This window comes from Pristiophorus japonicus, chromosome 1, assembly GCF_044704955.1.
Source record: "Pristiophorus japonicus isolate sPriJap1 chromosome 1, sPriJap1.hap1, whole genome shotgun sequence".
NCBI lineage: Eukaryota > Metazoa > Chordata > Chondrichthyes > Pristiophoridae > Pristiophorus > Pristiophorus japonicus.
The window spans coordinates 109,994,172-110,020,904 of record NC_091977.1 but is presented as its reverse complement, the minus strand read 5'-3'; the positions used below and the strand labels follow the sequence as shown (position 1 = coordinate 110,020,904).

Below are 26,733 nucleotides of genomic sequence, written 5' to 3'. Positions count from 1 at the left end.
ATGGACTATCTTAAAATTCGCAATTCTCCGCATTTTTTTTTCTGCAGTTCTAGTCAGGTAGAACAGTTCTACTTTGGAACAGAATTTTTTCTTCAAAAGGGGGCGTGTCCGGCCACTGACGCCTGATTTCAAAGTTTCCACAGTGAAAACGTACTCCAAACTAAAGTAGAATGGAGCAAGTGAAGATTTTTGTAGAACTGAAAAAATCTGTTCTACACATTAAAAAATCAGGCGCAGGTTACAAATTAGGCGTCCAGAACGAGGTGGGGGGAAGGGGGGGGGGGGCAGGGAAGTCATTAAATTCTACAATCAATCCTTATTTATACTTATACAAATATTATACAAATAAATCCAACCTGAATAAACATTTATAAGCAAAGAAAAGATTAAATAAACCATCTTCCTACCTGTGTGAAAGTGCTTCAGCCAGAAAGAATGGTGCAGCAAGCCTCACAAAACGAGGGAGCCGACCGAACGCGGGCGGGAGGGGAGGAGGGAGCCGACCGAACGCGGGCGGGGGGTGGGGGGGGAGGAGGGAGCCGACCAAACGCGGGGTGGGGGGGGGAGGGAAGGGAAGGGAGCCGACGAACGTGGTGGGGGGGGGGGGGAAGGGAAGGAAGCCGACGAACGCGGGGGGGGGGGGGAGGGAAGGGAAGGGAGCCGACGAACGCGGGGGGGGGGGTGGGGAGGGAAGGGAAGGGAAGGGAGCAGACGAACATGGGAGGGGGGGGGAGGGAAGGGAGCCGACGAACGCGGGAGGGAGAGAGCCGACCGAACGCGGGCGGGCGGGCGGGAGGGAGGGAGGGAGGGAGGGAGCCGACCGAACGCGGGGGAGGGAGCCGACCGAACGCGGGCGGGCGGGAGGGAGGGAGCCTACCGAATGCGGGGTGGGGGGGTGCGGAGAGGGAAGGGAGCCGACCGAACGCGGGGTGGGAGGGGGGAAGGGAGCCGACCGACCGCGGGCGGCAGGGAGGGAGCCGACCAAACGCGGGAGGGAGGGAGCCTACCGAACGCCGGGGGGGGGTGGGGAAGGGAATGGAGCCGTTCCAGATGGCTGGCGGGAAAGAGAGAAGGCTGCAGGAAGCCTCAGAAATTGAAGAGCCATTTCCTGACGGCAAAAGGGGGAGGTCGTCGGGAAACGGCTGCCTCAACTCTCTGAGGCTTCCTGCACCCTTCTCACTGCTACAAGAAGCCTCTGTGCTGATGGCAATGTACTTTTATTAAAAAATTTTCAAAAACTAAACAGTTACAAAGAACTACAAAAATGGCCGAGTGCCAATGTTTTTTTCACACTGAGCATGCGCGAACGCTCCAACGCGCACGTGCAGCGTTGCGGCAGGAAAAAAACTAATTTAAATAGTACCCGCCCCCTCCCACTTACAAAATCGGCGCGATTGTTGGCTCCGCCCCCCTGGGCGCCGCGCCAAGCAGACAAGGAGCTGCAAAGCGCTCCAGAATCGCGAGTTTTTTTTCCGGCGCCGTTTTAGGGGGGCGGAGGGGCGCCCGTTTTTTATCATGTGGAAACTTGGGCCCATAACTTCTACAACCACTATAGTTCAGTTTTCATAAGAGAACAAAAGTACCTGGTGAGCTCTTCTTTAACCTTCACGGGTTCACTAGGATAGAACTTCACTCTAAAGCACATGGTATATGGCGGTTGAGCTGCAATATTACAAAGAAATATGTGAAAGCAGTAGAAAATAAATAAATTTTTTGCATGTCTGGAGCAAACTAGACATTTATTCAAGAAGTGCTCTTGGCCAAACATTACCTCATGCGATAATGAGCTCTGTACTTTCAGGCATACCACTGCTGTGGGCAAGAAAGCTCACTGGTAAAAATGGAATAAAGATGCATGAAAAGGCAGCTTCAAAGCAGGGTGCATGTCAGGAAACAAAATATTCATAACATTTTACTTCTCATGATACTTAGTAGCTGCATTACAAACCATTTGTGAACATAACCCCAATTTTCCAATGCAAATTTTATTTTTTGTGTTACTCACCCTTGACCAGCAACATTATGTGCAAGTCTGATAATCTGCTTTAAATTATTTATACTGTATACGCACCCTCTACCTTCGACCCAAAAAACCTGGAAAGAAATCTATAACCCACATATCAGACGCATCCATCATTGCTATGCGAAGACATAAATCAGAGGATAGAGGGGAGCTGGAGACTGGAAGATGGAATTGGGAGATCTCTGCCGGACTCTTTACCTTGGAGTCGAGTCGGGTGCGTACAGGCCATGTAGCAGGTCAGGAACCCAAAGATTTGTTCTGCACTGAGCGCTTACCTTAATGGCGCCAATTGAAAGACTCATGCGCGTTTCCCGGCCCAATTAAATGGAACGCTTCTGATGACGTCACCGATGACTCATTTTACGCGCAGATATTTAAAGCAACCTTGCACACATTGTAGGAGTGCAAAAGGTAGTTTCAAGGGCCCCAAGTTTCCACATGATTTGCTCCTGATTTTTAGGAGCAACTGGTGTGGAACGGAATATCTTAGAAATCGGAATTCTCCACATTTAGTTTGCTCCAGTTCTAGTCAGTTAGAACAGTTTCACTTTGGAACAGAATTTTTTTTTCAAAAGGGGGCGTGTCCGGCTACTTACGCCCGATTTCAAAGTTTCGTGAGTGAAAATTTACTCCAAACTAACTTAGAATGGAGTAAGTGAAGATTTTTGTACGCTCGAAAAAACCTTGTCTACACTTTAGAAAATCAGGCGTAGGTTACAAATTAGGCATCGGGAACGAGGTGAGGGGGGGAGGGGGGGGAAGGGAAGTAATTAAATTCTACAATCAATCCTTAGTTATACTTATACAAATATTACACAAATAAATCCAACCTGAATAAAAATTTATAAGCAAAGAAAAGATTAAATAAACCATGTTCCTACCTGTGTGAAATAGCATCAGCCTTCGAGCTGCTGTGCTTCAGACAGGCCTTTCATGTTGGAGACAGGCAGGGGTGTAGCGTCAGTGTCTCGACAGCAGCGGCAGCAAGCTTCGAGCTGAGCTGCAGTGCTTGAGGCAGGCATTCATTCTCTTCGTGGCTGGCCGCGAAGAAGCAGCACCGGACGGACCGAGGCCATTCGGCCATGAGATATCAGCAGCGTCAGTGGCTGGCCGGCAGCCGAAGAATCAACGCAGGACACACGCAGCTCATTAAGGTTCTTGAGGCCATTTGGTCATGCTTTAGGGGCGGCGTCAGTGGCTGGCCGGCAGCCAAAGAATCAGCAGCGGATGGACGTGAGGCCATTCGGCCATAGAATATCAGCGGCGTCAGTGGCTGGCCGGCAGCCGAAGAATCAACACCTGACACACGCAGCTCTTTATGGTGCTTGAGGCCATTCGGCCACGCTTTAGGGGCGGCGTCAGTGGCTCGACGGCAGCCGAAGATACAGCAGCAGCCTTCGAGCTGTGAGGGGGACTGAGGCCATTTGGACAGGGAGAGGCAGCCACATCGACAGTTTTATATTTAAATTTGCAGAATGGGTGCTGCATTGTCAACACCACGTATTATTGCAAAGTTGAATTGGCACTCTTATTTCTCCAAACACACAGTCCTTAATTTGCATGCACCAATGCAGCACCGGTTCTGCAAGTTTAGCAGTGAAAAGCTGAACTCACTGATTTCAGCAGGTGATTTATTCAGCAGTGCTGCTAAAAGCACTCCCTCACACACAGAAATATCAAAAAAAATTAAATTACAAGCCTTTGCAGGGGTCCAAGAAACAAATCTTCACTTTTTCTGCAGTATTTTTTAAAATGGCCGAGTGCCAATGTTTGCGTGAGACTGCGCGTGCGCGCACGCTCCAACGCGCACGCGCAGGGTTGCCGGCACCACGAAGGCTAATTTAAATTGTATCCGCCCCCTGCTACTTAGAAAATCGGCGCGAGTGTTAGGCTCCGCCCGCTGCTGCGAAGAGCGCGTCGCGCCAAGCAGACATCGAGCTCCTTGAATATCGGACTTTTTTTTAGGCACAGTTTTCGGCGCGAAAAACAGGCGCCCAGCTCGGAGGTGCGGAGTTTTCGCCGCGGGACGAAACTTGGGGCCAATAGCTCTAAATTGAGGAATAATATTGACAAATCTGTGGATCATGGAGACAAGACAGAGGACAGCTCCAAGATTCACAGATGCCTCCATGGATGTGCTGGGGCAGGGAGTAAGAGCATGCAGGAAGGTCCTCTGCCCTGGGGATGGACGAAAACGACCAGCCAAAGAGACAAAAAGGGAATGGCTAGAGATCGCAGAGGAGGTCAGTAGCAAGGATGTCATGAGGAGGATGTGGATCCAGTGCTGGAAACGATTTAATTATCTCATGAGGTCATGAAAAGTGAATGCAATGTCAGACTTGTGTATCTGTAAAGCATGCATTCCCCTGTTCCGCCACCAGGGAGTTCATCCCCTGAAGTCCCAAGGGATCCCAGCATCCCTTGGGAGCACTGTATATAAGCCGGCCCCTAAGGCCTGTTCCTCACTCTGGAGTGTCTTATTAAAGACTGAGGTCACTGTTACTTTAACCTCCCTGTGTGCAACCTCATCTGTGTTAGGAACACAATAAGCCGCCTCTCCCGAGCGGGCCCGTGGCACGCTGAGAAATGCGCCCAAGCTAAATGCGGATGTCGGCGGGATGACGGCTGGTTTCTGACGTGCTATCATTTTCCACGAATTTATCTGCTTACCCGCCCCCAAACCCACGTGCTCAGCACTGGGAAAATTCCAGCCCTGAACAACGGCAGGAAGAGGAGGTGTTGTCAACTAAGTTGGCCGCTTTGGGAACGCTAATTAAAGAGAATGATTTTCAGGTCAGCTAACTTATTATTTGCACCATTCTGGTGCTTACTCAAAGTTTTTGATGTTCCATTGCTGCAAGATGTCCAAGCCCTTCACTTTGAGAGTGTGTTTGGAGCTGTAATGGCAGTCGCGCAGGTCACCTTGCAATGCAGAACTGCCGACAATTAGGTTGTGCACCATCATTGGCCCTTCCCTTTAAGCGAGGGAAGCAGCCTCTGAAGCCGTTAGCAATGCGCTCCAAATTGTTCAGCGCTCTGCCACTACCGTCCTGCTCTCGGACTTTAGCGCCCTAAGAAAAGTGGTTAGCCCTTTCCACTTCCCACTTGGACCACTAAAGCTGAATTTTCTGGCAGGAATCATTAGCGCCTGGTGCTACTTTTTCAACTTTTCAAAAGTTGGGGCGCTAAGGAATTTCTAGCCCTAAGGATGCTGCTAAATTACCCACTAAAAGTTAGACCCAAAGGGCTTAAGAGTAACTGGAGTTTTAACAGCATTATTACTGCTAAACAAATGTTAAGGGCCTGGAAAACTAATTTTAATTTTGTGCAGTGTGAAATTTGTCCATTTTAGTAAAAATTAAAGGGGGAGAAATTAGTGCGGCCATTACTGCCAAGAGATGGCGCTAACACTGTTGAGAGCATTAATGCCACCTAATGCCAGTTCCAGCGACGCATGTTGAAGAGGACGATGTTTGCGTGCAGCCCAGACCATTTTCAACTGGCGCTACTTAACCATTTTTAATCTAAACACTGCCCATTTCTTGGCTATTAAAAACATTTTGGGCTAGAAAGTTGTTAAGTTTAACCATCTTTATTTTAGGTTTGCCTTTTTCCCATGTGATAGCCATTAGGCTGGATTTTCCGGTCCTTTGCTCTCCGGGTTTCGCCCCGGAGCGGCGTGAAAGGCAGCATTCAGGTCTCCTGCGCCCCGTCATGATCCTCCAATCCGTTTTTGCGGCAGCACTGAGCAGCACCGCTGGGAAGAGCTGTGCCAGATGTGCATCGCCTTTCATTGCGACACCGGCAGTACTTTGGCCTTTTGCCCGGTCCTTCGGCCCGCAATGACCAATTGGGAAATCAGTGCGGTCCAGCCATGCCAGCAGCTGTGAGGAAGGGAAAGTACTCTGAAGGTAAATGCGAGTGTTTGTTCTTTTAATTTTTTTAGCGATTTGTGTTGTGGTGGTGTGGGCAACATTTTGGGAATGTTTTTGTGTGTTTTTTAAAGGTTTTTCCTCCCCCACCCCCCGCCCCCCCCAGGCCTCTCTGAGCATGCACTGCCCGGCAGTTTAGTTCACAAGTTTCCCATTTTTGCACCATGAAAAGTGCACAATGCCTCCCTTCGCACTGCACCCCCTGACGCAGGGCCCAGATGCCGAAACTTCCTTACCAAAGCGCAAACTATTCCCGGCTGGTAACTTTCACACCCCATCCCCTTTTTCACCCCGAAAACAGAAAAGCCTAAAATCCAGCCCTTAATCTTTGTTTTGCACCCTCTAACATTTTTTAAAATTTAGAATTTTAAGAGCTTACTCACTTCCTTGTTCGCCGTTTGTGAGAATTATGCATTTTGATTGGCTGCTTAGACAGCCTGTTGAGGTCACAGCAGTTCAGACAAGGGGATCCCCACTATATTTCGTTGATTTGAATTGAATGTTGGAAAACCCAAAGTTCTCGACACAGGGATCGCGAGATCCTTATACTTCAGGGCCAGCAGCGAACACTTTCGCTTCGCTGCTGACTGCAAATTCCGAGCCAATATCCAACACTGTCTAGCAATATCCACACTTCCATGCAGGCCACCTGATACTGCCAGTTTCCTGCACTGACAGTACTGTTTGTATTTATAAGTCAATTGTATCAGACATTACCTCAGGTCACTTAATATGATTACAACCAAGTGCTCACGAAACTTAACAGACTATCACACCTCATCTACTTGAATGGTCAAATAATTAATACAGGTTGACAGATTATTAAGAATCTCCTTGATCTTGAAGAGAATCTTCCCTTTAGAGGCCCAAAAGAATTGTAAAAGTCGTAGGTTTACTGCTATCTCTAGTTCTCTGCTCTTTGCCCGTTTCCAGCAGAAGCAGCCTAGAGAGGCTCCATAGATACCTTTGCCACATCATGTTCCATCAGAGATTCAGTTAAAAGATTCTCGAATGAACTGTAAAGATCCTGTGCTGTTATTTTTTAGAATAGTTGAAATATTGGGTATGTCAAATATTGTACTACTAGTTATTTGCTGTATGTTTTCTACTTCAGTGTAATTATCTAATTTGTAAATAATTTCAACTATTCCTTTTAACCTGAATCATACAATCTCACAGTGTAATATCTACTGCTTTGAGTGGACAGGAGAACATGGTGATTAGTCCACATAGCCTCCAATGCACAAGATGGTGGACAGGAATATTGTTAGACCCATTCACATCATTCATCAGTTTCAAGTCTTAGTTCATAGATGTGGGTTTGATATGGAAACGACTTTTTTGTTATGAGCATGAGTTAAGAGTGATGGAAGTCCAAATTGTAACAGAGGTCACTACAATTTCATGCAGTATTCTCCAGGAGGGGAAAATAAGCTCAAAATTTGATCCTGATTACTATCCAGTTCCCCCTGCTGGAAGATGTGCCTATGTCAGCATTGGATGAGGATAGGATTAGGATTATATCCCCCCAAAGTTCAGCAGGCCACTAACACTCAAAATCTAGGCATACACATGAAGAATGGCCATTTAGGCCAGATATCAGAGGACTATCAGTACTTTTAGAACCTTACCCCTGTTGTATTATATATTGCATCAAACCTACTACTCTAGTTCCTGCTCCTTATCTTTAAGTAATTAGCAGATTCAAGCACCAATGAGACAGTTAGCACACTGGCCTAGTAATTCGACTGCGCAACTTACTAAGCCTCCAATATAGCAGGCAAGAAGCGCACGTTTGTTCTGAGCCGCAAGTGCGCCACCCGTCAAATTGGTATGGGCAAAAACATAGGCGTTCAGAGCCAACATCCAAAAATAGTATCTCCTATTTTATAACCTGCTAGAGAAGGTCTAGTATATTTTAGGAAAGAATTGTGAAATTGGGGCACAGAGATGATTTTGTTAGTAATCTATGTTTAATTTCGCTACTAATGCTCATGAGAAGTAAATATTATACATGATTTATTTTAATTTTAAAATCGTAATGCCTAGATTACTTAATAGAACCATGTTTAAATTTTAACTGAAAACAATCTGTTCTAAGGCTACTATTTTGCATCTGATATATAATAACTTACCTCTTTAAAACGGCTATTAACAGTGCAAGACCAAGTATAAAGGTACTGCTTTAAAATATCATGTCAGTGTCCACAATACAAGGAAGCAACATGGTGCAGATTTCACTCGCACACCCACCTGGCAAAAGGCAACCTTGGTTTCACGTCTTGGTTCTTGTGGAGCACACAAATGGTGAAGAAGCAAGTTCAAGATAAAATTAATTATGTAAAAAGCTGTACAAATATAACCTACATGGTGTTTAGAGCTTTCTGTACCTTTGTACCTTTCCCATGTTTCATATTTTACTGTCATTTTCAATTAAGGCTTTTTCCTACTACCTAAATGTAGTAAACTAGACATTACCATTTTATTGGACTAACTTGTCTTTAGCACATCCATACTCCTTAAAAAGGAAATACTAAACTATTACAAATGCAAAATGCTGCAGATGCTGGAAATCTGAAATAAAAATAGAAAATGCTGGAAATACTTGGCAGATCAGGCAGCATCTGTGGAGAGAGAAAAAGAGTTAACATTTCAGGTCGATGACCCTTCTGATGCTGCCTGACATGCTGAATATTTCCATTTTATTTAATACTAAACTATTGTTCATCTAAAAATGTTTCCAATTATATACCTAACGCTTACTGTAAGATCTAATGTAAAGTTGCACATTGGGCATTTATAGTATTCTTATTCAAGTGATAGCTAGAGATGAAAACAAAAAATTCAAATGCTGAAAATCTGAAATGCCAACAGAAATGCTGGAACTTCATAACCAGTCAAAAAGGCAAGGTTAATGTTTTATGTGGAAGCATTCATTAGGGGCAGAAATATGGGTCATTTGTGCCTTCCTTAACATAGAAACATAGAAAATAGGTGCAGGAGTATGCCATTCGGCCCTTCGAGCCTGCACCACCATTCAATATGATCATGGCTGGTCATGCAACTTTGGTACCCCATTCCTACTTTCTCTCCATACACCTTGATCCCTTTAGCTGTAAGGGCCACATTGATTGGGACAAATTTAGTGTAAAGGGCATAGAGGGTGCGGAATTCTTGAAATACAATCAAGAGAACTTTTTTAGTCAGTATGTAGCAAGCCCAACATGAGAGGGGGTGGTCTTGGATTTAGTTTTGGGGAATGAAGCTGGGCAGGTTAAAGGGGTATTAGTGGGGGAGCATTTGGATGCCAGTGACCATAATTCAGTCAGATTCAAGTTGGTTATGGATAAGGACAAGAATAAGCTTGGAATAAAAGTTCTGAATTGGGGAAAAGCTAATTTTGCTAAGTTAAGGAGTGATTTGGCCATAGTGGACTGGAAACAGCTACTTGTGGGTAAATCGGTGTCGGAACAGTGGGAGGCATTCAAGGAGGAGATCCGAAAGGTTCAGGCCAAACATGTGCCCTTAAAGAAAAAAGCTGGGAAAAATAATTCTAGAGCTCCCTGGATGTCTAGGGACTTACAGGGTAGGATTAAGAAAAAAAGGGACATATCACATATCAACGGCTGAATACTTGAGAATCTTTAGAGGAATATAGAAGGATAAGAGGTAAAATTAAAAAGGATATTAGGAATGCTAAGAGGGAGCATGAGAAATTCTTGGCTAGTAAAATTAAGGAAAAGCCTAAGATGTTCTATAAATATATTAAGAGTAACAGGGTAACTAAGGAAAGGGTAGGGCCTATTAGAGACTATGATTGTGAGGAGGCGGAAGATGTTGGTAGGGTTCTTAATGAATACTTTGCATCTGTTTTCACAAAGGAAAGAGGTAATGCAGATACTGCTATAGAGGAGGAGTGTGATATTCTGGATGAAATAAATATCATGAGAGAGGAAGTATTAAGCAGCTTTGAAAGTAGATAAGTCCTCAGGCCCGGAAGAAATGCATCCCAGGTTGTTGAGCGAAGTAAAAGAGGAAATAGCAGAGGCCTTGACCATCATTATCCCATCCTCTTTGGGTATGGGCATGGTGCCGGAGGATTGGAGAACTGCTAATGTAGTACCCTTGTTTAAGAAGGGAGAAAGGGATAGGCCGAGTAATTACAGGCCTGTCAGCCTAATATTAGTGGTGGGAAAATTATTGGAAAAAATCATGAAAGACAGGATAAATCTGCATTTAGATAGGCAAGGATTAATTACAGACACGGATTTGTTAAGGCAAGATCGTGCATGACTAACCTGATTGAATTTTTTGAGGAGGTAACTGTAAAGTCCTCACACAGTATTTTAAATTGAAATGAGGCACATTCTACAGACAAGGTCACTCTGTGACCTGAACCTTTATTCACAGCACCAAGAAGTGATGACCCTGCGGGGGACCTCCCTTTATATACCCGGATGACCAGGTGAAGAGTTCACCCCCTGTGGTCAAGGTGTGCATTTCTTAGGTGTATACGGTATGCAGTGTTGTTATGAAGGTTACAGTTACATGAAGGTTACATACATGACAGTAACCAAGAGGGTCGATGAGAATAGTGCGTACGATGTAGTATATATGGACTTTAGCAAGGCTTTTGATAAGGCCTCGCATGGTAGAATGGTCATGACGGTTAAAGCCTATGGGATCCAGGGCAAAGTGGCAAGTTGGATCCAAAATTGGCTTGGAGGTAGGAAGCAAGGGGAATGATAGATGGATGTTTTTGTGACTGGAAGGAAGTTTCCATTGGGGTTCTGCAGAGCTCAATTCTGAGTTCCTTGCTTTTTGTGATATATATCAACGATTTAGGTTTGAATAAAGGAAGTATGATTAAGAAGTTTGCAGACGACACTAAAATTGGCTGTGTGGTTCATAATGAAGAGGAAAGTCATGGGCTGCAGGAGGATATCAATCTACTAGTCAGGTGGGCAGAGCAGTGATAAATGGAATTTAATTCAGAGAAATATGAGGTGATGCACATTGGGAGGGCTAATAAGGAAAAGTATACACATTAAGTGGCAGGCCACTTAATAGTGTAAATGAACAAAGGGACCTTGGAGTGCTTGTCCACAGATCTCTGAAAGTAGCAGGCCAGGTGGATAAGGTGGTTAAGAAGGCATACGGAATGCTTGCCTTTATTGGCCAAGGCAAAGAATATAAGAGCAGGGAGGTTATGCTTAAATTGTATAATACTTTGGTTAGGCCGCAGCTGGAGTACTGCGTGCAGTTCTGGTCGCCGTATTATAGGGAGGACGTGATTGCACGAGAGGGTGCAGAGGAGATTTACTAGGATGCTGCCTGGAATGGAGAATCTTAGTTATGAGGACAGATTGGATAGGCTGGGCTTGTTCTCATTGGAACAGAGGAGGTTGAGAGGAGACCTCATTGAGGTGTACAACATATTGAGGGGCCTGGCCATAGTGGATAGTAAGAGTCTATTTCCATTGGTGGAGGGGGCTATTACAAGGGGGCATAGTTTTAAGGTGGTTGGTGGAAGGTTTAGAGGTGATTTGAGGGGGGACTTCTTTACACAGAGGGTTGTGGGGATCTGTAACTCACTGCCTGGAAGAGTGGTGGATGCAGAAACCCTCACCATTTTTAAGAGATGGTTGGATGGGCACTTAAAGTGCAGTAACCTGCAGGGTTACGGACCGAGAGCTTGTAATTGGATTAGACGAGGTGAACTTTTGTTGGACGGAGCAGATATGATGGTAAGTACTGCAGGGAATAGAATACGGCCAGGGTGATCTCGTGGACTAGTTTCGATCGCCTGGATGGGTCGGAGAGAAATTTTCCCAAATTTTTTCTCCCTCAATTTGTCTGGGTTTTTAATCTGGTTTTTGCCTCTCCCAGGAGATCACATGGCTCCGGTTGGGGTGGAGTGTAGATGTTCTTAATATAAGGGGTGTTGCAGTGGTGTGGGGCGGACTGGTTAGGCTGGGTGCTCTTTGCCTTTCCGTCTTTGTTCATGGGTTTGTACGTCACCTTTAGAGCTGCTGACGAAGGGCCGTGCAGCTCTTTGTCGGCCGGCGCAGACACAATGGGCCAAAATGGCCTCCTTCTGCAGGGTAAATTTCTATGTTTCTAACTCCCTTTTGAATATATCTAACGAACTGGCCTCAAAAGCTTTCTGTGGTAGGGAATTCCACAGGTTCACAACTCTCTGAGTGAAGAAGTTTCTCCTCATCTCGGTCGTAAATGGTTTACCCCTTATCCTTAGACTGTGACCCCTGGTTCTGGACTTGCCCAACATTGGGAACATTCTTCCTGCATCTAATCTGTCCAATCCTGTCAGAATTTTATATGTTTCTATGAGATCCCCTCTCGTTCTTCTAAATTCCAGTGAATATAAGCCTAGTCGATCCAGTCTTTCTTCATATGTCAGTCCTGCCATCCCGGGATTCAGTCTGGTGAACCTTCACTGCACTCCCTCAATCGCAAGAATGTCCTTCCTCAGATTAGTAGACCAAAACTGTGCACAATATTCAAGGTGTGGCCTCCCCAAGGCCCTGTACAACTGCAGTAAGACCTTCCTGCTCCTATACTCAAATCCTCTCGCTATGAAAGCCAACATGCCATTTGCCTTCTTCACCACCTGCTGTACCTGCATACCAACTTTCAATGATTGATGTATCATGACACCCAGGTCTCATTGCACCTCCCCTTTTCCTAATCTGTCACCATTCAGATAATATTCTGCCTTCCTGTTTTTGCCACCAAAGTGGATAACCTCACTGTTATCTACATTATACTGCATCTGCCATGCATTTGCCCACTCACCTAACCTGTCCAAGTCACCCTGCAGCCTCTTAGCACCTTCCTCACAGCTCACATTGCCACCCAGCTTAGTGTCATCTGCAAACTTGGAGATATTACATTCAGTTCATTTGTCTAAATCATTAATGTGTATTGTAAATAGCTGGGATCCCAGCACTGAACCTTGCGGTACCCCACTAGTCACTGCCTGCCATTCTGAAAAGAACCCGTTTATTCCTACTCTTTGATTCCTGTCTGCCAACCAGTTCTCTATCCACGTCACTACATTACCCCAAATACCATGTGCTTTAATTTTGCACACTAATCTCTTGTCAAAAGCTTTTCAAATACACCACATCCACTGGTTTTCCCTTGTCTACTCTATGAATTACATCCTCAAAAAATTCTAGATGTGTCAAGCATGATTTTCCTTTCATAAATCCATGCTGACTTGGATCGATCCTGTCACTGCTTTCCAAATGCCCTGCTATTACATCTTTTTGTTAGTGCTGTTGGTGAGGAGTTAAACTAATATGGCAGGGGGGTGGGAACCGATGCAGGGAGACAGAGGGAAGTAGAATGGAGGCAGAAGCAAAAGATAGAAAGAAGAAAAGTAAAAGTGGAGGGCAGAGAAACCTAAGGCAAAAAGCAAAAAGGGCCACATTACAGCAAAATTCGAAAGGGCCAAACTGTGTTAAAAAGACAAGCCTGAAGGCTCTGTGCCTCAATGCGAGGAGTATTTGGAATAAGGTGGATGAATTAACTGCGCAGATAGCAATTAACAGGTATGATGTAATTGGCATCAGTGACAAGGCTCCAGGGTGACCAAGGCTGGGAACTCAACATCCAGGGGTATTCAACATTTAGGAAGGATAGACAGAAAGGCAAAGGAGGCAGGGTGGAATTTTTGGTTAAAGAGGAAATAAATGCAATAATAAGAAAGGACATTATCTTGGATGATGTGGAATCGGTATGGGTGGAGCTGTGGAATACCAAGGGGCAGAAAATGCTAGTGGGAGTTGTGTACAGACCACCAAACAGTAGTAGTAAGGTTGGGGACAGCATCAAACAAGAAAGTAGGGATGCATGCAATAAAGGTACAGCAGTTATCATGGGTGACTTTAATCTACATACTGATTGGGCTAACCAAACTAATAGCAATGCAATGGAGGAGGATTTCCTGGAGTGCATTAGGGATGGTTTTCGAGACCACTATGTTGAGGAACCAACCAGGGAGCTGGCCATCCTAGACTGGGTGATGTGTAATGAGAAAGGACTAATTAGCAATCTTGTTGTGCGAGACCCCTTGGGGAAGAGTGACCATAACATGGTAGAATTCTTTATTAGGATGGAGAGTTAATTCAGAAACTAGGGTCCTGAACTTAAGGAAAGGTACCTTCGATAGTTTGAGGCGTGAATTGGCTCGAATTGACTGGCAAAGGATACTTAAAGGATTGACGGTGGATAGGCAATGGCAAACATTTAAAGATCACATGGATGAACTTCAGCAATTATACATCCCTGTCTGGAATAAAAATAAAACGGGGAAGGTGGCTCAACCGTGGCTAACAAGGGAAATTAAGGATAGTGTTAAATCCAAGGAAGAGGCATATAAATTGGCCAGAAAAAGCAGCAAACCTGAGGACTGGGAGAAATTTAGAATTCAGCAGAGCAGGACAAAGGGTTTAATTAAGAGGGGGAAAATAGAGTACAAGAAGAAGCTTGCCGGGAACATATAAACTGACTGCAAAAGCTTCTACAGATATGTGAAGAGAAAAAGATTAGTGAAAACAAATGTAGGTCCCTTGCAGTTGGATTCAGGTGAATTTATAATGGGGAACAAAGAAATGGCAGACCAATTGAACAAATACTTTGGTTCTGTCATCACGAAGGTAGATACAAATGACCTTCCGGAAGTACTAGTGGACCGAGGGTCAAGTGAGAAGGAGGAATTGAAGGATATCCTTATTAGGCGGGAAATTGTGTTAGGGAAATTGATGGGATTGAAGGCCGATAAATCCCCGGGGCCTGATAGGCTGCATCCTAGAGTACTTAAGGAACTGGCCATAGAAATAGTGGATGCAGTGGTGATCATTTTCCAACCGTCTCGACTCGATATCAGTTCCTATGGACTGGAGGGTAGCTAATGTAACACCACTTTTTAAAAAGTGAGGGAGAGAGAAAGTATGACATCAGTGGTGGGGAAAATGTTGGAATCAATTATTAAGGATGAAATAGCAGCGCATTTGGAAAGCAGTGACAGGATCGGTCCAAGTCAGCATGGAGTTATGAAGGGGAAATCATGCTTGACAAATCTTCTAGAATTTTTTGAGGATGTAACTAGCAGAGTGGTCAAGGGAGAACCAATGGATGTGGTGTATTTGGACTTTCAAAAGGTTTTTGACAAGGTCCCACACAAGAGTTTGGTGTGCAAAATCAAAGCACATGGTATTGGAGGTAAGATACTGATGTGGATAGAGAACTGGTTGGCAGACAGGAAGCAGAAAGTCGGGATAAACGGGTCCTTTTCAGAATGGCAGGCAGTGACTAATGGAGTGCCGCAGGGCTCAGTGCTGGGACCCCAGCTCTTTACAATATACATCAATGATTTGGATGAAGGAATTGAGTGTAATATCTCCAAGTTTGCAGATGACACTAAACTGGGTGGCGGTGTGAGCTGTGAAGGGGACGCTAAGAGGCTGCAGGGTGACTTAAACAGGTTAGGTGAGTGGGCAAATGCATGGCAGATGCAGTATAATGTGTATAAATGTGAGATTATCCACTTTGGGGGCAAAAACGCGAAGACAGAGTATTATCTGAATGGTGGCAGATTAGGAAAAGGGGAGATGCAATGAGACCTGGGTGTCATGGTTCATCAGTCATTGAAAGTTGGCATACAGGTACAGCAGGCAGTGAAGAAGGCAAATGGTATGTTGGCCTTCATAGCTGGGGGGTTTGAGTATAGGAGCAGGGAGGTCTTACTGCAGTTGCACAGGGTCTTGGTGAGACCTCACCTGGAATATTGTATTCAGTTTTGGTCTCCAAATCTGAGGAAGGACATTCTTGCTATTGAGGGAGTGCAGCGAAGGTTCACCAGACTGATTCCCAGGATGGCTGGACTGACATATGAGGAGAGACTGGATCAACTGAGCCTTTATACATTGGAGTTTAGAAGGATGAGAGGGGATCTCATAGAAACATACAAGATTCTGATGGAACGGGACATGTTAGATGCGGGTAGATTCTTCCCGATGTTGGGGAAGTCCAGAACCAGGGGACACAGTCTTAGAATAAGGGGTAGGCCATTTAGGACTGAGATGAGGAGAAACTTCTTCACTCAGAGAGTTGTTAACCTGTGGAATTCCTTGCCGCAGAGAGTTGTTGATGCCAGTTCATTGGATATATTCAAGAGGGAGTTAGATATGACCTTTATGGCTAAGGGGATCAAGGGGTATGGCGAGAAAGCAGTAAAGGGGTACTGAGGGAATGATCAGCCATGATCTTATCGAATGGTGGTGCAGGCTCGAAGGGCCGAATGGCCTACTCCTGCACCTATTTTCTGTTTCTATGTTTCTATGTTAGTAATTGATTCCAACATTTTCCCCACTACCGATGTCAGGCTAACCGGTCTATAATTCCGTTTTCTCTCTCCCTCCTTTTTAAAAAGTGGGGTTACATTAGCTACCCTCCAATCCAGAGGAACTGATCCAGAGTCAGGGGCGCAAACGATTTTGCGATCAGGCGTGGCGCTGCTAGCGACTCCCGCTAAATTCGGCGAGAGTTTAACAGCAGCGGTAACACATAGCGCCCCACTCTGTTGTGCTGGCGATACAGACGTCATCACCGTGCGCCACATCCCGGGCCCTAAATTGCGTATCAATCCCTGAAGTTGCACCAGGCGATGACACCGGCAGCTTCAGGGGACACGTACCAGGCGGACGGCCGCTCGCAGGGCGAAAGTTAAAGGGGAGGTGGCCGGCTGTGCCTAAACAAAATTGACGATTTTTTTGTACGCCCCATTGGCACTTTGGACATGGAATCCATGCCATGATCGGTCAGCCCGGCACTCTGCTTGAATGCGGGCTGTGATCGTGGCACCCCCACTCCCCGGTTTGCAGAGTTTGCAGCTTGGGCTCTTCCCTTTAATTCCAGGAAGAGCCCCCCCAACGCGGCAGCACTACGCAGCCCAGTGCGTAGCGCTGCTCCCCGCTCCCGAGGCTTCCGCTCCTCTACCGTCCCAGAACGGAAGTGGAGCACTTGGTTTAGCGTCCACTTCTTTCTGGGGGCAGTAACCCCAATTTCTCGTGAGAGGCGAGACTTCTGCACCTGGAGAAGTAACCCAGGACAGCAGAGACCCAAATTATTTCTGTGGGGCCCATGGAGCGTTCCTGTTTCTTCTGACCACCCCAAGATAACTTTAAACTTCTTTTTTCAGGACATCTCTGGCTGTATCACTAGTAAAATTGGACAAAGGGTGCACGATGCTCGCTCCGACCAGCTCGGTCCGAAAATGGTAATCGGGGTCCTATGTATGTCATAATACCACAATTTGCATTCTAAATGAGGCCCACCTCCTGAAGCAAGCAGGTGCTCTTTCTGCACAACCCCATAAAATTGTCAGTGAGCAGAACGTCGATGTTAATGGAGCAATTAGGCTACCAATCCCATTTTAAGGCCATTACTGTCCTGGTAACAACGAATTTGTCAAGTTAAAATTAACTCCATACAGGTCAGTAATAGTGGATGTGTATTACTGGCCTGCACAGACAAGGCTAGTTATCAGAATGCACATTTCCAGACCTAAAACAGTGGACTTGTCTTAAGTCTAGCCAGTTGGCACCCAGCAATCAGAGGCAGCCCAGGAATTCCTCTCCGACAGCTCCTTAACTCCATCAAGATTAGAGAGGCCATCAAGATTATGGACATAGACAGAAGTAGACTGGCTTTCCTGAAAGGGCATGAGATTCTCTGGGTTCCCAAGGAAAAGAGAGGGCACCGATAGTACAGAGCTGTGGACTATGGAACCATTCACTGGGGCACTCTGGAAATCACCTGATTTCCCACATGAACAGTCCACCTCTTGGCATGGATGCAATAGAGGGCATGGGAAAGGGTAATGTTTATGGGGGTGGAATTGACCATTTTTAAAGACCCATTAGCGCCTCCAGGGGGCGCTAACAGGGTGGATGAGACTTTTCAGCCGGGGGAGGGTGCTGCCGCCGCCCGGGAAATTGTCCGGTAGTTTGCAGAGGCGCTGCCATGGCAACCCCGCGGTTAGCGTCCCGGGCCGCCGTGCAACCGGCGATGACGTCATTGACGTGCATGGTGACCCCTTAACGCCCCACGAGGGAAATTGCTCTGTGGGAAGCGAAGCTAGGATGTTAACGCCTGGCCAACATCTGCTCTCGGGGCGCTCCTTAAAGGGGAGGGTGCCAGCGCCCCGGGCCAGCATCTTTTTTTGAACTGCCAACCCTCTGGTGCTCTACAATGCTGGCCCTAGCATGGTTTGGGCTGCTATCGTGCAGCCCGGCACTCCGTTTTGGGTGCCGGGCTGCATGCCCAGTCGCACGCTGCCCTGGTGGGGGCCATCAGTGGCCTTTCAGAGTGTGCAGTGGCCCTCCCCTTTAAGCAAAGGGAAGGAGCGTTGAAGTGCGTCAGCACCCCAGTAGCACCCCGGTAACCGTCTGAAAGGAAGCGGAGCGCGTAAGATTGCACTCTGCTTCCTTTGAGGGGCGGTAAGCCCAATTCAGCGGCAAGTGCAGGACTTCTATGCCAGGTGCAGAAAGTCCCGGCCCCAGATAGTTACCACCCTCAATCGGGGCGCAGGGCAATTTCGCCCCATATGTCTAATATCTTTTGCTTTTCATTGCTTAACTCCTTATTTATTCATTCATGCCCTCACATATATGCAGCATTTCTGTCCAACAGACTGTATACAGCAAGAACAGCAATGTACCTTTAACAAGAATCCAGCTGAAGGCAACAACCTTGCCTAGCAGCACCCATTTTATGCAGGAAATCAGCCCATTGAGTGGCATTCATGTCCCCTGATCATACTATGGGAAGGATCTCTCATTCATGTAAAACAGTAGGCTGTAATGAGCCTTGCCCACTTGTGTGCACAGGCTTCAAATATTCAAAGCACTTCAGGGTCACATTACACAATGGGCATATAAAAGGCCTCAGGTATCTGCACCTGATAATACGGGGGAACTGGCACCAATGCATAGTAGCTCCTCTCACCCTCGAAACAGCATGACATCAGAGTCACCATGAGCAATACAGAGGAGAAACACTAGTACTTAAAAAACCTCTGCCAAGGAATAGATAAAAGGGGAAGCAATTGGTCTCCCGTCGCACTCAATTTCTGGGCATAAATAGGAGTCGGTGGAAACAATTTCCAGTCGCAATATCCTGCACCCCATCTCTCCTGGAGGTGGACCAGCTGGCAAATTCAGAGCCAACAACTTTCAAGCGCAAAGTGCCATGCATACTCCACTTAAGTTTTTCCGGGTCTACAGCAGCCTAACCAAGGGTCCTTAAAATGACCACTGGAGGCCTCCAAAGAGCAGGTAAGTTTTTTCCTGGATCCACAGCAATGATGAGAGCCGCTGCCAGCCCACACTCACACCTCCCATTTGTTTACCTCCCTTTCCCCAGGACCTATCTGCGGGCTGGCTCTTCGTCCTAGCCATCCAATTGTGAGAGTGCCACGACCGGCAAGTTGCATTGGAATGGCCGATGATAGCCAAGGCCCAATTTCCAACATGTCTTGGATCTTTTTCTTCAGGTGTGCGTTGCAGGCGCATTACCCACTTCGCGCCAGAAACCATCACAATGCTGGCCTTCATTGCAAGAGGATTTGAATACAGGAGCAAGGATGTCTTACTACAGTTATACAAGACCTTGGTGAGACTGCACCTGGAGTATTGTGTGCAGTTTTGATCTCCTTACCTAAGAAAGGATATACTTGCCATAGAGGGAGTGCAGCGAAGGTTCACCAGACTGATTTCTGGGATGGCAGGACTGTCGTATGAGGAGAGATTGGGTCGACTAGGCCTGTATTCACTAGAGTTTAGAAGAATGAGAGGAGATCTCATTGAAACGTATAAAATTCTGACTGGGTTGGATAGACTGGATGCGGGGAGGATGTTTCCCCTTGCTGGGAAGTCTAGAACAAGGGGTCACAGTCTCAGGATATGGGGTAGGAAATTTAGGACGGAGATGAGGAGAAATTTTTTCACTCAGAGGATGGTGAACCTGTGGAATTCTCTACCACAGAAGGCTGTGGAGGCCAAATCACTGAATGTATTTAAGAGGGAGATGGATAGATTTCTAAAAACAAAAGGCATCAAGGGGAATGGGGAAAAAGTGGGAATATGGTGTTGAGATTGAGGATCAGCCATGATCATATTGAATGGCGGCGCAGACTCGAAGGGCCGAATAGCCTACTACTGCTCCTATTTTCTGTTTCTATGTTTCCCAGCCAAAATGTGTTTGCTAGTCCAGTGTAGACCTCATAAGATGTTCCTATGATGGCTGTACAAAGCACTAGTGATTATGGATGTAATTAAAGGACTTTTAATTGTCATATTTAATTAAAATCATTTCAAGGTACTCCACTCCTACTAGAAAATGAATAACTTACACATATGGTGCAACCAGCTCAGAAACAGAGAGGCAGTAGTTAAAAATGACCCATCACCAAACAGTATCACAACTGAATTGCATGACATAAATCCATCTGAATTTGCCAGCATTTCTCTCAATCGGTTGATAATGCCAGAGTATAATGTAAGTCTGATGTACATAGAACTTTCGACATTTTCAACCTGTATTTACAAAGAAAAAATCTGTCAAAACTTACATTTCATTTGCTTCACAACTGACTTGTTGGGTTCCAGCCAATGCTATGAAATAAAAATTGGAGATAATTAGTCAATATTACATCTCTCTTTCGCTCTCTCTCTCTCTCACACACAGATTGCTTTGTGCTGTGTGATATAATGCTAATGAATCTCAAAGGTTCAGTTGCATAAACTTCGGAATGTGAGTCTACAAAACAAATAATTATTTGGTCAGCAGTTACTGTACACATACCAAACAAATGACAATTTTCAAATGCAGTCAAGACAAAAGAATCTCGTGTTTCTGGAGGAATTAGAAAGAATATTAAATAATCATAGTAGCTTCCTAGTTACAATACTACTTTCAAAATACTTTTGGTTTTAATGCTAACCTGACTATCATATTCATGCTGAGTTTTAACAGCACTCAGCTACATTACTGGCCAGAACACATACAGCAAATGTGCAGCATGACATCTTATGGAGTGGGGATGGAGTAGAGGTGATGATGGGATGCTTAAACAATATTATTAACTATATTTGAATATGCTTCAAACAAAATTCGGCCGGAATCTGAGGTCTGATCATACGAATCAGCCTGGATGGAAGAAAAGGTCAAAAATAGCAATAAAGTAAAAAAGATGTAGTCACTTAGTTATTTCTTTCATAAAAATTCAAAAACAATTTCTTGAAACTTGAAGGTAGAAAAACAATTATTTTATTTTTTAACAGCAGTCAGTTTCACATTATATAAAACAAACTTAGTAGGGTTGGGATTTTTAATTATTGTGTACATTAGGCAGGAGGGGGATGGGATGTCTGCTACACCCACTGGATCTGTTTTTATTCAAAGCCCTCATTTTAATATGCACAGAAAGCTATCAGTTGAAAGAGCATTGCAGACAGCTCACCGATCCGGAGAGGGCAGGAAAGCTGGTGGCTCTCCATGAAGGTGAGCTAGAAGTGGCATTAGATAGGGGGAAACAATCCCGGAGGGGCAGGAGCATTTTATGCAGCCAGGAAGAGTATTTTTAATATCCTCCTCTAAAGAGCTCTTCACCTGTCCACCAATAATCTCAATGTCGTGAGCTGGAATGTAAACTACAAATAAAGAACAGAAAGTTTCCCATATTACTCCAATGACTCCACTTCAAAAAGTACTTCGTTGACTGCAAGGTACTTTGAGACGTCCGGTGGTCATGAAAGGTGCTATATAAATGCAAGTTTTTCTTTTCTTTCTTACTTGCAATACCTTCCTCACCCTGAAACAATGGACTCGATTTTAAGTCTCGGGTCTGTCATGTATTCAACCAGCATTGTAACCCATGTATAATCTGACCTAAGTTGTACACTGTGAGAACAATGACCACTAGGTGGTGAACTTCTGGGAGACACTCCTAACCTGCACCTTCAGGTAGAAAAGGGGAAGCTCCACCCACTTCCATCACTTGAGTGCGAAGGAATAAAGGACAGGTCACAGACTGACCTTCTCTCAAGCATGGGCTTCGTGTGCATTTATACTGTATAGTAAGGACGTATCAATGGCGACAAGAAACTGGGATTTAAACCACGCGAGCATGGCCACGAGCAGATCAGACGAGAGGTACTGTGTTAAGGAATGGTTGGGACAGAGATTCAACATTGTTAAAGCAGCACTCAGTTCTCCAGGCAGACAAGGGCAATCGGGCATGACTCAACATGTTGTCGAACCCAGAGGGAGAGTTCGACAGAGACAATGGCAAACTGAACGGCGATTCATGCCATTGCAAGCAACAATGCGGCCAGTAATGGGGCCATCAACACCTGTTAATGGCGCACTCAAGGACAATCACAGGGGCAGTAATGATCGATCGACTGGCAAGAGACCTTTTGTTTCCAACAACAGCTCATGTTGGAGGCGTGGAGGCACACACTCAGCCGGAGTTTGCAGAGAAGAGCAAAATACCTGCAGAAATTAATGCTGGGGGAAATCGCTGGAAGCTGAAGTTCAGCGAGTTCATGTGGAGCACGTATACAGTTCATACACCAGGACGCCACCGATAATGATGAAAGTGCTCCACAATGGCATCCCAGTATCAATGGAGCTAGACACGGGGGCCAGCTAGTCCCTGATGGGTATCAAACAGTTTGAAAAGTTGTGGGCGTCCAAGGCCAGGAGGCCAAAATTATCGCCGATTGACGCACAGCTATGGACATACACAAAGGAGATCATTCCGGTGCTAGGCAGCGCCACGGTAGTCGTGACCCACAAAGATTCGGAGAACAGGTTGCCACTCTGGGTTGTCCCGGGGGACGGTCCCGCACTACTGGGGAGGAGTTGGCTTGCTGTCATGAACTGGAAATGGGGCGATGTCAATGCAATTTCCTCTGTGGAGCGAGTATCATGCTCACAGATCCTGGACAAATTTGACTCATTATTTCAACCCGGCATTGGCACTTTCATGGGGGCTAAGGTAATGAGTCACATAAACCCGGACACCAGGCCAGTACACCACAAGGCCAGAGCGGTGCCGTACGTGATGCGGGAAAAGATAGAAGGCGAATTGGACCACCTGCTGAGGGAAGGCATCATCTCGCCAGTTGAATTCAGTGACTGGGCGAGCCCGATTATGCCGGTGCTCAAGGCGGATGGGTCAGTCAGGATATGTGGTGATTACAAGGCCATCATCAATCGGGTGTCACTCCAAGACCAGTACCCTCGACCGAGAGCAGAGGACCTCTTTGCGACGCTATCCGGTGGCAAACTTTTTTCCAAATTGGACCTGACCTCAGCTTACCTGACCCAGGAGCTGTCGAGTGAGTCGAACAAGCTGACCACCATCACGACACACAAGGGGTTGTTTGAGTACAACAGATGTCCGTTCGGGATTCGCTCGGCCGCCGCGATCTTCGAATGAAATATGGAAAGCCTCCTCGAGTCGTTTCCAGGGATGGTGGTTTTTCAGGACAACATCCTCATCACGGGTTACGATACTGAAGAACACCTCCACAACCTGGAGGAGGTGCTACGCAGACTGGACCGAGTAGGGCTGCGACTGAAAAAGGCGAAGTGCGTCTTCCTAGCTCCAGAGGTAGAATTCCTGGGGATGAGGGTAGCAGCAGACGGGATCAGCCCTCCTGCACCCAAGGCAAAAGCGATCCAGAGAGCACCCAGACCCCGTAACACGACGGAGCTGCGTTCGTTCCTGGGGCTCCTGAACTATTTTGGTAACTTTCTTCCCAAATTGAGCACGCTGCTAGAGCCGCTACACGTGCTCCTACGCAAAGGTCGTGAATGGGTCTGGGGGGACAGCCAGGAAAGGGCTTTTAATAGAGCACGCAATTTGTTATGTTCCACCAATCTGTTAACGCTATATGACCCATGTAAGAAATTTGTGTTAACGTGCGATGTGTCGTCCTATGATGTCGGGGGTGTGTTGCAGCATGTCAAGGGTCAGTGACAGCTGGTAGCTTATGCCTCCAGAAGTCTGTCCCAGGCAGAAAGGGGCTAGGTAATGGTAGAAAAGGAGGCACTCGCATGTGTATATGCGGTAAAGAAAATGCACCAGTACCTGTTTGGCAGGAAATTTGAGCTGGAGACAGATCACAAGCCCCTAGCGTCCGTTTTGGCCGATAACAAGGCCATAAATGCAAACGCATCGGCCTGCATACAGAGGTGGGCACTTACGTTAGCCGCCTACGACTATACAATTCGGCACAGACCGGGCACCGAAAACTGCGCCGATGCACTCAGCAGGCTCCCACTAGCCACCACTGAAGGGGCTACCGAGCATGCTGCTGAGATGATCATGGCTGTTGAAGCTTTCGGAAGCGAAGGCTCACCCGTGACTGCCCGTCAGATTAAAGTCTGGACAAATAGAGACCCGCTATTGTCTCTCGTCAAGAAATGTGTCCTGAATGGGGACTGGGCAGCTACGTACAGGGCATGCCCTGAGGAATTTAAACCATTTCACAGGCGCAGAGATGAACTCTCGATTCAGGCCGATTGCCTACTGTAGGGAAACCGCGTAGTCATGCCCCAGATGGGCAGAGAGGTGTTCATCAGAGAACTCCACAATGAGCACCCGGGCATCGTCATGATGAAGGCAATTGCCAGGTCACACGTTTGTTGGCCAGGGACAGACGCAGATCTGGAACTTTGTGTTCGCAGGTGCAACACGTGTGCCCAGCTGGGCAATGCGACCAGGGAAGCCCCCCCTTAGCCCCTGGCCATGGCCCGCCAATCCTTGGTCACGCATCCATGTGGACTACGCAGGTCCTTTCATGGGAAAAATGTTTTTGGTTGCAGTAGATGCCTACTCCAAATAGATCGAGTGTGACATTTTAAATTCAAGCACATCCTCTGCCACGGTAAAAAGTCTACAGGCAATGTTCGCCGCCCACGGTCTACCGGACATCTTGGTTAGCGACAATGGCCCGTGCTTCACAAGCACTGAATTCCAGGACTTCATGGCAGGCAATGGAATTAACCATGTCAAAACGGCACCGTTCAAGCCGGCCTCAAATGGCCAGTAGAACGAGCAGTGCAGATAATCAAACAGGGGATGTTCAGAATCCAAGGGGATTCCCTACAAAGCCACTTATCACGCTTCCTGTTGGCCTACAGATTCCGACCACACTCGCTCACAGGGGTTCTACCCGCAGAGCTGCTAATGAAAAGGACACTCAAAACCCTGTTATCCCTTATACACCCCACCATGAAAGAAATTGTCGAGAGCAGGCGCCAGCCACAATATGACTACCATGACAGGAATCCGAGGGCGTGATGTATTGATGTAAATGACTCTATTCTTGTCCTCAACTACGCCTCAGGGCCCAAATGACTCACAGGCACTGTGATTGCCAAAGAGGGAAATAGGATTCTGGTAGTTAAACTTACCAATGGACAAATCTGCCGCAAACACGTGGATCAAACAAAAAGGAGGTTCAGCGACCCCATAGAAGAAGCAGAGGAAGAACACGATATAGAGTTCACTCCACCACACGTGACCGAACACCGGAACCAAAGGGAGGAGAGCCCAGTCACTGTGGGCAGTCCGGATAGGCCTGAGGCACCGCAAACAGCAGACACTCAGGCCAGCATCCAACAACCGGAGCCCCAACTCAGGTGCTCTACAAGAGAGCGTAAACCACCAGAGAGACTCAACCTGTGATCCCAATAAGACTTTGGGGGGGGGGGGGGGGGGGGGGGGAGGTGATGTCATGTATTCAACCAGCATTGTAACCCATGTATAATCTGACCTAAGTTGTACACTGTGAGAACAATGACCAACAGGTGGTGAACTTGTGGGAGACACTTCAAACCTGGACCTTCAGGTATAAAAGGGGAAGCTCCATCCACTTCCATCACTTGAGTGCTAAGGAATAAAGGACAGGTCACAGACTGACCTTCTCTCAAGCATGGGCCTCGTGTGCATTTATACTGTATAGTAAGGACGTATCAGGGTCGGAATGTGACCTTGTGAGTGGCCAGCCAGCTCGGGAGCAGCAGCAGGATTAGGGAGGCCTGGCCAATTTTAATGGCCAGGTCTCATAAACATGCCGCTAGGCCGCTGCCAGGGACTGGAGGGAACAGTTTCTGGAATTATGGCAAATGATCAAGGGTGGGGTCTGACAGGGATCTGGTAGGGGGAGGCAGAGGGAGCCCAGGACAGAGGATGCCCAAGATTTCCTTATGGGGCTCAGAAGAGCATTCCTGCTCCTATTGGCCTACAAAGAAACTTAAAATAAAATTAATCTTGGCTTCCATGGCCTCTTCTGGCCTAAATCCATTTCCTGACAGATTAATATTGCAGTCAGGCCCCGATTATATCATTGGAGACCGATCTGCATATTTAAAGAAGGCTCGCGCCAGGTTTGAGCAGTTGTCTTTGCTGCCTGCAATTTTAAACCGCGATCAGCCAGATCGTTGCAGGAAGTCAGTGGCTAAGTCCCTGCTCCATTTTAACTGTACTCGTGTTCCCAACCCTTCCGGAATGAGTGGGAGATTCCCAGAATCGGGGGTTCCTCCCCAGTGCGCTGCCTCTAGCAGCCAGGATTTGAATTTCCCACCGCAGATTGTGCCCCCGCACCCCCCCAACCCTCCATGATGTCTTCTGCGGAGAGCTGTAACCATGTGGAGTGCACTTGGGAGGGTGCT

At 46.6% G+C, this 26,733-nt stretch overlaps 1 protein-coding gene across 2 annotated transcripts in view; it reads right to left on the bottom strand.

Moving 5' to 3' along the window:
- Positions 1-26,733, bottom strand: part of frmd3 (FERM domain containing 3) — a 444,455-nt gene that overhangs the window by 195,721 nt on the left and 222,001 nt on the right. The window contains exons 1-3 of one of the 2 annotated variants that reach the window (XM_070861518.1): positions 20,615-20,638; positions 1,772-1,812; positions 1,584-1,662 (exon numbers count right to left, since the gene is read on the bottom strand). In XM_070861518.1, the coding sequence (XP_070717619.1) occupies positions 1,584-1,645 (62 nt within the window). In that variant the 5' untranslated portion in view covers positions 1,646-1,662; positions 1,772-1,812; positions 20,615-20,638. Of the gene's footprint in view, positions 1-1,583; positions 1,663-1,771; positions 1,813-20,614; positions 20,658-26,733 lie in introns of those variants that run through there. The other variant, XM_070861449.1, reaches the window with a different exon arrangement.